Source organism: Engraulis encrasicolus, chromosome 12, assembly GCF_034702125.1.
Source record: "Engraulis encrasicolus isolate BLACKSEA-1 chromosome 12, IST_EnEncr_1.0, whole genome shotgun sequence".
Classification (NCBI taxonomy): domain Eukaryota; kingdom Metazoa; phylum Chordata; class Actinopteri; order Clupeiformes; family Engraulidae; genus Engraulis; species Engraulis encrasicolus.
Window position 1 is genome coordinate 49,636,762 of NC_085868.1, and position 12,780 is coordinate 49,649,541.

Genomic DNA, 12,780 nt, shown 5'->3' on the forward strand with positions numbered 1-12,780 from the left:
ACGTCCTTCTACTTCAGATCCATGGGAAAATAGCTTGCAAAATTTTGAATGGAAGTGAATGGAGCGAGTCAAGCTAAGTCCTGATTCCGTTTGGCATGTGCTCTGGATTTCAGATGATAGCAGTGATTTTTAAAAGGTTTGGATTGGCGTCGTAACTAAGACCGCTCATTTTCGGCTGGCAAGAAAGGTTATTTTAGTTTTTGTGCGAAACTGGGTGAGAGACTACAACATGCGTCTCAGGTACTTGACGTGAACCGAGGCCGAAGGTGCACAGCCAGCCCTACCGCTGCACTGCGGCTAAAGAGACTGCACGTCAGACACGCAACTTCTGTTGTGTTGTCCAAATAATTACATATTTTTACACACACACAAATCAAAAATCGATTGCCAAGTGAAGTCGACAAGCTCACCATTGGTTATCATTAATTCTGAGGTAGAGCATATATGTCATCGACGGGGGTAATGCAAGGTGGATCAGAAAATAGGTTTGATCAGTCCATTACAGCCCACTCAAAATGTTTGGCTTTCACAGCCCCATGAGCTGCCAGGAAGGGGCAGGGACTTAGGTACCCCATTGCATTATTCTTACATTACACTTAGCTGACGTCTTTTTTTCAACCAAAGCAATTTACATATATCACAGGCTATTGGTTACAGTTCCTGGAGCAGTGTGGGGTTAGGTGCCTTGCTCAAGGCCACTGCACTTCAGCCATGGATGGAGGTCTAGGGAGTGTTTCCCAACCTTTTTTGTCTCGCGTACCCCCTAAGCCTTTTTGTTGTACAATGAGTACCCTAACCAATGCTACATATCTATGTCTTTATCACCCTCTCAATTGTCCCCCATTCAAAGTTAAATTTTTCCACGTACCCCCTGAGGTGTGCTCGCGTACCCCTAGTGGTACACGTACCCCTGGTTGGGAACCACTGGCCTAGGGAGTGGTAAGGGCAGGATACGAACCTGCAGTCCGGTGATCTGAGATCCAACTCTCTAACCATTACAACATCTCCACCCGGAAAGTGGACACAAGGTCTCAAATTCAATTTCAACAAATTCTATTTCTTGCCTCTGTCTTTTTTGACTGACTGATAGCAGGAGATTCTGATCAAGAATTTGTTAACATGGCCCTGCCGTGGCCTAACGGTAGGGCACTGGGTTACTGCTGCACATCGGCGACCCGGGTTTGATTCCCGCACGGGTCATTTGCCGCTCCGCCCCCATCTCTCTCTCCCACTCGTTACCTGTCACCCTCTCCAACTGTCGTATTAAATGAAGGCAAAAAAAGCCCTTAAAAATATTTCTTTAAAAAATAATATGCCCGAGAATTCATGGTTCCTCTGATAATATGGAGTCATCCCGTTACAAAAGCAGAAAAGTAGCCCAAGACGTTCACATTTCCACCACCATGCTTCATTGTTTGGAAGAGGTTCTGTTCATCATTTGCAGTGTTGACTTTTCTCCAAACATGACAGTTTTGATTGTGACAAAATAACTCTACTTTGGACTCATCTGTCCAGAGAATGAATGCACAGAAGGTCTCTGGTTTGTCCCAGCACTCTCTGATCAAGTTAAAATTGGCATTTTTGTCCTTTACTGATAGCAGAGCCCTCCTTCTTGGAACCCTTGAACCCATGAATGCCATGGCGGTCGTCTGATCGTAGACCCATGCACATTTGTCCCACATGCTGCCAGAGAGGTCTGCAACTCTGGGGTGCATTTCTCAAAAGAGAAGTTGTTAGCCTGTTAGCAACTTCGGTAGTTGCCAATGGGAAATTGCATTGCAACCAACAAAGTAGCTAACATACTTAGCAACTACAGTTTAGAGAAATGGACCCCTGTAGAGGTGATGTGTGGGTTGGCCTTTATCAGATATTATATTTCCCTGGTGGCTCTGGGTGATGGTTTTGATGGGACGCCCATTTCTAGGCAAAGCTGCTGTCATATTGAAGGCCCTCCATTTGTAAGTAATCTATCTTACAGCGGATGGATGTAATATGTTGGAGATGGTCATATATCACTGTCAGCAGTACCCTATTTTCCATGTCCTCGGATATCTCTTCTTGTTGATGGGTATGGGACCAAGCACTGGTGTAACGCAAGTACTTCAGGCCCCCCTGCAAGCTACCAAGATTGGGCCCCCGAACGAAAAAAGAGGCCCTAATATTGTGTGGAGGGGGCCCGTTTCTTCAAGTCAAGGGCCCATCTGGGCCCTCCGCCTTGTGGGGGCTGCGGGGGTATACTTTACGCCCCTGGGACAGAGTTTTCTTGGTTTCCTCTCTCCTTGGTCTACGAAAATTATATATTTTAAGCTCTCACATTTGCGACACCCAAGTCCATTACCTGCTTCATTTACCCAATACTGCTGGGGGCTCACTTACTTTTGCACATTCCATAATTCCTTTGTTCATGCAGTTTTTGGGCTACTTGACGCCAACTATGTTGATGCTAATAAATAATACTCTTATAATCAATTATGAGTTGATCTCACTTTACCTAGCTAATGCAATGAGCACTTGTATCTCCTAATAAATACTTATGAGCTAATCTCACTTTACCTAGGCTGTGCAACTTTCACTTTTTTAATGTTTATGAATATTGACATAACCATGGCTGTGACTGAGATGCAGAATAGATAAGTTGGCGTCATGAGGACAAAGAAGCTTTATAATGCACTGTGTCACCTTCAGTCTTAAATGCCTATAACAACACATTATAATACCTCATGGCTGTTGCTATGAGCATGTAGGAGCATGTATATCTATTTATGTTGATAGATATAAAGCCTTATGAAAGTATTATAATGCGTTATGCATGCATTTATTGCGTCTTACGAATAGCAAGTTCATAGAAAGTGTTACCGAAGATCCACCTATTCATGTATGAGAAGTGCAATTTCCCCAGTCATAATGAGTAATTAGAATTTGATGGTGGTGGTAAGTATTTGCGAAAAAGGTAAATGGATGGTAAATGGACTGCATTTATATAGCGCCTTTCCACTCCTTCGAGCACTCAAAGCGCTTTACAGTACATTGTATGCCTCACATTCACCCATTCACACTCACATTCACACACCGGTGGCCGTGGCTGCCACGCACGGTACCACCCTGCCACCAGGAGCAACTTGGGGACACAACGATGGAGTCAGGCCGAGTGGGGCTCGAACCTGCAACCTTTGGGTTGCCGAACGGCTCCTCTACCACCTGAGCTACCACCGCCCTACATTTAACATTTAACATTTGTGAATGGGCAGCATGCATTCTGGGAATCAACTACTATAAATATTACACAGTGCACCTTTAACATTCGGTCATAACATTGAAAAACAATTAGCCTGGTGAATTCTGTTGAAATGATTAGCCTATTGGTGGCAGTGGTGAATTCTGTTGAAATTTAAATTGTGTGTTCCACGTCCCTATAGTTAACCCTCCATTATTAATTCATCAATAAATGTTAATAAAGTGTTGATAAAGCATTTTAAGGGACTGCTATTTAAAAGTGTTTTTTTTAACTACAGCTAACATATGGCAAGTCCAGGCTTAGGCTACTACACATTGGATCGCACAGTGAATCTCTTGGTTGCAAACAAGCCCATGTTGACACTGAAAAACACTGCCGAAGCTAAGCATGGCTGTCCAATGGTGCATTAAATCTAGATCAGAAAAGACAGTCTTTACAAGCTTCAATATCATGTGCCATTGCATTCTGAACTATTTGTAATGGTTAAGTGCACAAACAGCAACGCCGGCCAAGTGGGACTTGCAGTGATAGAGGGAGAAGATAAACATTGACTGAATGACATATTGGTTAAGTTATGGCCTAATTTTCTGTACAACTGTACATATTGTACAGTGCATAGGGACATGAATGTGCTACACATTAACCCTTTGAGGAGTACCATCACAAATATGTGATTTGAATTTTGCCAACATTTTGAATTGTCATTATGATGTCATAAGCACTTCACGAGATTTTTAACAGGCTTCTATGGGAGCTGTAGAGTGTTCAAGTAAAATTCTAGAAGAACTGGGGGGAAATCCTTAATCCTCAAAGGGTTAAGAAATATTGTAGTGTTAATTCATCCCTTAGAGAGGACTCTGGGACAAAATACACTTTAGAAGACGCTACATCAACTCTGTAAGTGTTGAATTAGCACTGTATTTATGATTATTACTATGTAGGCAATGTGATGAATGATTGTTTGACCCATTGATGCCTTAAAAAAAAACGCCTGCTGAATGCCTAAGCCCTTGTTGGGAAAGTTAACCTCAGTCTATTAAAACCTAAATATCTCAGCCTCTGATGCACAAAAAACATGAAATATGTTGCATTTAAACCCCTAAGACCATCATCTTGCATTAGAATGTGTTCATTCAGCTGTAACATACCCACATGTTTATAAAAAAGCTAAAATCTCAAGAGCCTGAATGCAGCATATATGTCGCTCCAGGCACCAAAGGTCAAACAACATATACTGTAGGGGTCATCATGCTAAAATGGGTTAACGATGCCAACTAACGGAGTTCGGGGATAGAATGTTGGTGAGCGTCTGTCCCAAAGGCGCGTAGCATACGGATGTGATGGCATTGAGCTATCGACAACCTTTAGCTCCGTGGTTCTGCACCTGTGCCCCCATGCCCATGAGGGTTGCTGCTATACAGGAGGTCGCAAGTTCAAGCCCCAAGTGACAGAATGTGCAGGAAGACCTCGATTACAATTGTTGCCGATCAATCATGGCACCAAGGTTTTTACAGTAAGCAACCATGTTTGGATCAGAGGTAAAGGCTTTACTACAGTGGTGACATTTCACATTGAAGCTCTTCCTTCCCTCCATCATTCCTTTATTCCCCGCTCTCTCTCTCTTTCTGTATGTGTGCGTGTCTCTCTCTCTCTCTCTCTCTCTCTCTCTCTCTCTCTCTCTCTCTCTCTCTCTCTCTCTCTCTCTCTCTCTCTCTCTCTATCACTCTCTCTCTCTCTCTCTCTCTATCTCTCTCTCTCTCCCTCCCTCTGTGTGTGTGTGTCTCTCTCTTTCTCTCTCTGTGTGTCTCTCTCTCTCTCTGTCTCTCTCTCTCTCTCCCTGTGTGTGTGTGTGTGTGTGTGTGTGTGTGTGTGTGTGTGTGTGTGTGTGTGTGTGTGTGTGTGTGTGTGTGTGTGTGTGTGTGTGTGTGTGTTTATGTAGGTGAGCAGACAGACAGTCAAATACACAACGATAACTTCCTAATATTGTTTTAACACTGCAAAATGTACTGTGTGGTCTGCAATACATACTAACTAACTTCTCAAGCACAGAGCAGAGCAGTTACAGAGCAGACAGTCTTACGCAGGGGTGAAAGTAATTTTCGTTTCTTACTGGTGCTACCCCCCCATTGAAAAAATCAACAACAACAAAAACAAATACAAAAAAAAAACCATGTGCACTACAGATCTATATATCGCTTCATAACTGTTTTGGGTGTCTCTTCATGGGAGGACACTTGTCTCAAATGGCATAGTGTAGTTAGTATGTGTTTACCTCTTTTAAAATGTGCATTTTTGGCAAGCATTAAACCTATTCTCTTACCGGTACTGCGCACCAGCTATAAATGTTATACCGGTGCTACACACCTGTGCGCACCCGTCTACTTTCACCCCTGGTCTTAAGTAATACACTTAAGTAATACTTAGTCTCAACACAGCAACAGAGACACATCAACAACACACCGAGATTTAGAGAGAACACGTGACAGCACAATCTTCCCAATCAGTGCTCATTAATGTACATGCCCTCAATCTGTCTGAAAGCGAAACGCATGCCTGCCCGAGGTGCGTGGGAATCTAAATTTTTCATTGTTACATCATTGGTAGCAGTATTGCCTTGTGACAACTGCCTTTCATGTGGAGTACTCTGGCGGGATGGGGAGGAGTGGTCCAGGAGGGACTGTGTGTGTGTGTGTGTGTGTGTGTGTGTGTGTGTGTGTGTGTGTGTGTGTGTGTGTGTGTGTGTGTGTGTGTGTGTGTGTGTGTGTGTGTGTGCGTGCATGCGTACATGTGCATGCGTGCGCGCGTGCGTGTGTGTGTGTGTGTGTGTGCGTGTGTGTGTGTGCGTGCGTGCGTGCGCACATGTGCACGCGCACGCGCGCGCGTGTGCGTGCGTGCGTGCGTGCGTGCGTGCAAAGAGAAAGTGGGAGGGGGCGGTGGGGTCTCCGCATATCTGTTTCCTTTTCGCCAGGCTTGATCTTATTCACTCAGAATATGGCATTTGGCTACAGGTTCATCCCCTACATTGTCCCATAGAGATCTACATACATACATGCATACATACATATGAAGAGTTCAGATGCAAAACCCCCTAAGTGCCTTTTCAAAAAATAATCTTAATTCATTTTTATTTAATACAAAGCTATCAAAATTGCATATTTTTGAATTTTATTTATGTAATATAACTATTTACATGTATTATCAAGTACATGAATGTAAACCAAACCAACAACGGGGTTCTCTAAAAATATAGAAGTGCAGGTCTTCAGAAATGGAGTTAGAGGGTTTTGCATCTGAACTCTACATATGTAGCCTACATACATAGATACATGCAATAAATTGAGAATAAATCTCAAATACACTAAAATACAAAACACACACAATTCAACAAATATGATATCTATGAAATGGTGTTTTTCAACTGGTTGTAGTATCCTAAGTGGAGGGACCCACATTTCAGGACCGCGGACAGCGACACCGCTACCCAAAATGCAGCTATCGGTACCCAACTGCGAAAGCTTTTGATGTCTGAATTAAATTTTAAATGAATGGGAAGAAAGTGTCACTCACTCACCTCCAATATCTGGCCGGAGTTTCTGATCGTAGTCTTTGAGTAAATTATTAAGTATCAGAGTCGTGTCTGTCTCCTGACTCCTTGGAGCAAGCATTTGATTTACTGTAACATCTTCGTATTCTTCATCATATTCAACCGCCTTTTTGCAGCTGAAAAAGAGTGCAAATTGAAAGTGAGCTGCAGCACACGTAGAGTTAAAACATTGAATTTCAAAGACAGTGAAGTTAAAAGACACTGAGTCGTGAGTGTGAGTAATAGCCTAATTTGGTCAATATATGCTTGTGTGAGAATGAAAAATACTCCACCTAGGCTCTGCTGAAATGAAACTTCGTCATTCGCCATTAGTACTTTTTGGTAACATGTCAACACTGCTGTTACCCGTATGACTGGTTTCATGAAACTTAAACAATGAAAAATGAACGCACACTCTGCTGACAGACTTCATATCCCTCAGCTGTGATATTCTACCATTTGTCACTGATCCAATGTTTGGTACCTGCCCTTAAACAATCTACCTGAATCATTTGACAGCGGAGGCAAGCAAAATTATTGAGCACTGATACTTACCTACCAGGTTCCAATGACAGAAGTATGACACATATCAAGAATTTGCTCAACATGTTAGTAGGCTGTGTACAAGGTGTGCGCAGCAGTGAGAAAACATCCGCAGAAACCACTTCAAGACGAGACAGTCCCCAAGACGCAAATGTGCCGATTTACGAAGCACCCAATTTACCAATTTTGTCTTTCACGTCAAAAGGTTTTCCGTAAAAAATAGTTTTAAATCCAGGACCAGATCTGAAAGCCCCTCTCGAAAAGCATCCGGCGCTTTGGCGACACGGTTGGTTCTCGTCTGAGCGTAGAATGTCTCAAACCACAAACCACATCGGCCAATGTCTGAGATGCACAAACTGGGAAGAGATATGATGACGACGTTAGTAACCCACAGTTGAGCATCCGCCTCCTAAACTGAATTCACATAGGATATGGCATGATAAAATAGGCTTTTATTTTCTGTTATTTATACAACATACACGATACAACTAGTTTTACCCTACAGCATTTGCACATTTTGCTAAGTTGCCCATTTGGCCAAGCCTACTTGACATTTGGTATACTTCTCATAACTTCAGAACTAGTCACGATACAAAAAAAGGACTGGCCCAACCACATGAAGCAAATTGTCTGGCCAACTCAACTCTGACATGTGGGTGTCACTGTCTAACTTTTTGTTGCAACAGCAACAGGTGTCAAAATGGATTCGAGTCTACAACTTGTATTCTTTGCAAAACTTCATTGGGCCTCAATTAGGCTACTGCCGTCTTGATGGAAAAATATATAGGCCTGCTATGTCCCTTCTAATGATGGTTTATTTAGCCTTCGCTTTTTTGAGCCAGTAGAGTTGCAAGCCAAGGACAGTAGTCGCCTAAACTGCCGTTGTAGGAAATGTAACCAGTTTAGCTGCACAAGCACCGCATATTTACAGAAAAACATGATGTGAAAATACCCGTCTCACCTGGAATCCTCAAAACACCCCTCTAGATTTATGCTCGACAAGGACTGCATCAATGCCGGATTTTGATATTGACCTGGCCACACTATGATAACCGTAAGAAGGAGAGAGCGCCATCATGCGGAGAAAACAAGGAATCTCAAGTAAGACCTTACCAAACACACACTCATTATACTGTAATGCACAATGTGCAAAGAGGCAGCATACTGTATTTACAAAACGTGTAATTATTATGAGGGTAGTTGCAGGCCTGCTTGATCAATATATTGTGACCTCCACTGTCAATATTTAGAATTATGAATCTTAGATTAGCAGCCTTGTTAACAATTGTATGACTGATAGTCAGTACAGCATAGACTCAGACTGAGACCAGTGTAGCCAACAGGGCCGCTGTCCAGAACATTGTGTAGTCAAGATCTCTGACAAAAAAATTGTTGCCATGAAGCAGGGAACGGCATCACAGACATCCAGGGAGGCTTCTGCTGGAGGAAAGTGAGGTGTGGGCGTCCGGGCAGGGGAGGAAGGGAGGGAGGGAGGGAGGGAGGGAGGGAGGGAGAGAGGGAGGGAGGGAGGGAGGGAGGGAGGGAGAGAGAGAGGGAGGGAGGGAGGGAGGGAGGGAGGGAGGGAAATCTAAGCAGCACAAAATCTTTGAGAAAATCAGATACATACCAGATGGATGCAATCACCATCCCAGAGGCTTCTTGGCAGTGGTGTAGTCTACGTAAAACGCAGGTACGCAGTATACCCACCTCAAAATTTCAAGGATTTCAGTATACCCACCTAAAATTGATTGATTCATTATTTAAAATAGCAAAAATATATACAGTATACCCACCTCAAAATATGATCAAATATACAGTATACCCACCACAAAAAAGTAGACTACACCACTGCTTCTTGGTTAGTCAGAGTTCTCCAACATGAGTCCATATAAATGTGGAATGATGTCACATCCAGGGTTACTAGCCTACAGTACTAGGGCAGCCATGGCCTTATGATTAACCCATTTTAGCCTAAGGCACCTTAAAAAAACACCTGCTGCCCTCTGTGGGAAAAGGTGCCCTCTGTCTATTAAAGCCTTTATATCTCAACTTCCAAAGCACATAAAAACGTGAAATTAGTTGCATTGAAAAGATACGTCCCTCATTTTGCATTAGAATGTGTTCATTCAGCTCTAACATGCCCACATTTGTAATAAAAAACCTCAAATCTCAAGAGCCTGAATGCAGCGTATATGTCGCTCCAGGTGCCAAAGGTCAAACAACGTATACGCAGCATCAGGCTAAAATGGATTATGGAGGTGGGCTTTCTATCAGAGGGTTGCAAGTTCGAATCCCACCCTTCCACTCCCTATCTCACTCCATGGCTGAGGTGTCCTTGAGCAAGGCACCTAACCCCACACTGCTCCAGGGACTGTAACCAACATCCTGGACTTCAAAATAACTGTAAGTCGCTTTGGATGAAAGCGTCAGCTGCTGTAAGTGTCATGTAATCATGGCCGTAGCCACATATGAGGTAAGGGAGGTCCAGACCTCCCTAATTTTTATAGAAAATAATATATTTTTTTAGTCTCAGTTTTTGCATACATATACTTTTTTTATGTATTTAGTAGTTTATGTCCAGAATTGATGTTGCCCATTCACAAAAGTAAATTTTTCATGAATACTTACCACCACCATCAAATTCTATGACTGGGAAAATTGCACTTTTCATACATGAAAAAGGGGATCTTCTCCATTGTCCGCCATTTTGAATTTCCAGAAATGTTGGTCATACTAGTAAGTATTAGTTTATTATTTAGCAAATATTAATGAAAAGACCAAAATTGGCAGAAGACAGCACAGTTTCAATATGCAGCATAGTAGTTGCAATAGATACTCTGGGCACCATCCTTCACAGTGCACCTTTAAAAAGAAAACATTGGCGCGCTGTGGACCTCCCTTATTTCAAACTCCTGGCTACGACCATGAATGTAATGTAATGTTACTTGCACCAACAAGCCAGCACTGGAGACAGGACTCCAAATGAACACCAGTCGAGCCAACCACCAGCCAAATGTCTGTGAAATATCAATTTGGCTGGTAGAAAAGATCAACTTACTAGCCACCTTAACCCATTAATGAGTGGCCGCGTGGTTAGAGAGTTGGTCTTTCAATCTAAGGGTTGCCGCTTCGAATCCCCCCTGACCTCTCCCTACATCTCCATCCATGGCTGAAGTGCCCTTGAGCAAGGCACCTAACCCCACATTGCTCCAGGGACTGTAACCAATACCCTGAAAAATAATAGTTGCACATTTTTAGGGGCAGTCGTGCCCTAGTGGTTAGAGAGTTGGTCTTTCAATCTAGGGGTTGCCGGTTCGAATCCCCCCTGACCTCTCCCTACATCTCCATCCATGGCTGAAGTGCCCTTGAGCAAGGCACCTAACCCCACATTGCTCCATGGACTGTAACCAATGTCCTGAAAAATAATAGTTGTAAGTCGCTTTGAACAAATGAAAGCGTCAGCTAAGTGTAATGTAATGTAATGTAATGTGTGTTTGGCTAGTAAGAGCAACATCTACTAGGCATTTTGGCTAGTAATGAAAAAGGTTATTGTAAAGCCCTGACTGGAGACATACTGTGTGTAGCTTTGCCATACACAAAATGAAATGTTGCAGCAATGGAAGCAAATACCCATGTCAAATGCAAATAACTCATATAAACACATGTAAACAATACATGTAAACTAAATATTCTAGACGGTAATACACTCACACTGCAGTTCTTGTTCTTTTTTCTCTCAAGAAATCTAAAATATGCATGGGATTTATCGCTATCATAAACCTTTATTATGTGTAATGCACAATTTAAAAATGCTGTTCTACTCTGAGAATGTATATCTCCCATTGGAATTGACACTGCGAAGTTATATGCACTAAACAGAGCTAAATTACTTTCTCTAAAGTCAAATGTTGAATTTACATTACCTCGATTTTGTTGACATAAAATGGAATGTTTTACTGTGTAGACCTTGTGGTCTTGTGTAACTTGTATGTCATGTCTCTTATGCCTCTTTTCCACTACCACTGTTTTCAGGTAGGCCTACAACTCGACACAGCGCTACTCGGACGCCACTTTTTGCTTCACGATTGAGCTGTGTCGTGCCTATTCGAAAAGCAAAAAGTGGCGTCCGAGTCTGGCTGTGTCGAGCTGTGGGCCTACCAGAAAAACAGCAGTGGAAATTTGTAGGCCTTTTGGAGCATGCAAACATTATCTGCTCACATAATATCAAGCATGAATTTATTGCTTTAGGTACATGATGCTTTTAATGAAATCTTTACAGTTGGGTTTTCGATGTCTCAACATCTTATTTTTTTTCCCCTTTGCTCCCCGTCAGTGGCATACATCATATGTCATCGACAGCTCATGCTGTTGCAGCAGTTTCCCGAGTATTCCTTCCTGGTCCGTCTAAAAGGATGCTGGGATATGTCCAGTTCCCGTTGGTCCAGGGGCTGATGATGGTTAACATTAGTTAACATTTCCAATGCAGGGCTGAGTCTGTTTTGCGGGGTCGATTACCGTACTCAGTTTTACTGTGCTTTTTGAACGTGTTCCTATACTGTCAGAATAGGAATCAATACTTCTCTTAAAAAGTCTCTAAATACATCCATATACACATGGGGAAAAAAGAAGGATCATAATGTACAGTATACAAAGCATCGTATTTCAGCAATAAGCAAATAACCGCCAATGGACTCGTCAAAGTTCTCGATAGCCATAATCTCGTACCAAGAGTTCAAAAGCATTAAGAGGGGTCTCTATGGGCTTTTGGTGGTGGGTTGGTATAGCCGTGCAGACCAGGAGGCTCCCCAATAGGTGGCGCTCCGCACTGCACTATTGCGGGAGGTAAGTAAGTCAGGAGTGGTTTCCAGTAGCAGTAGTCCAAAGTCAGGCTTCTAAGCGCAATCAGCTGGGCATCAGTCAACACAGCGCTCACAGCTCTCAGCTGTGGTGAGTACTGTTAGTTGTGGGGATCCTTTTCAAAAACATGGAATTGTTGTGTGACCACAACCATTTTTTGTTTGTTTGTTTGTTTGTTTGTTTTTTTAAATCCAACTTTGCATATCCTCATCCTCATCTTATGGCAATCTCTACCGCATAAAGCCTGTCCACGTTGAAGTCTTCCCAGAGGATGTTTGTTCATCACTTGAAAACATGTGCATTTAAAGTACAGAAGTCAATAGGAAAAAAGGGGTTAAGCGTCCTTCAAATGTATACCTATTAAATACATAATGTGAGAAATAAATGCCAATGTACAATGGAGTGGAAAGAAAGGTCCTATCTTTACAGAGCATCAGAACCATAAAAATGACACCAAAACTGGAGGAAGTAAGAAGTTCCGGTAACACTTTACTTGATGCCGGTGTCGTATGCATGTCATTACAGTGTCATAATAGTGTCATGACACAGTCATAGATAAAGT

General features: G+C 42.6%; 1 protein-coding gene across 1 annotated transcript in view; it reads right to left on the reverse strand.

Moving 5' to 3' along the window:
• LOC134459582 (gamma-aminobutyric acid receptor subunit gamma-3-like) overlaps positions 1–12,076 on the reverse strand; it is a 71,633-nt gene extending 59,557 nt beyond the window's left edge. The window contains exons 1-2 of the mRNA XM_063211935.1: positions 12,043–12,076; positions 6,807–6,983 (exon numbers count right to left, since the gene is read on the reverse strand). Coding sequence (XP_063068005.1) covers positions 6,807–6,983; positions 12,043–12,076 — 211 coding nt within the window. The remainder of the gene's footprint in view (positions 1–6,806; positions 6,984–12,042) is intronic.
• Between the last annotated feature and the right edge of the window lie 704 nt (positions 12,077–12,780).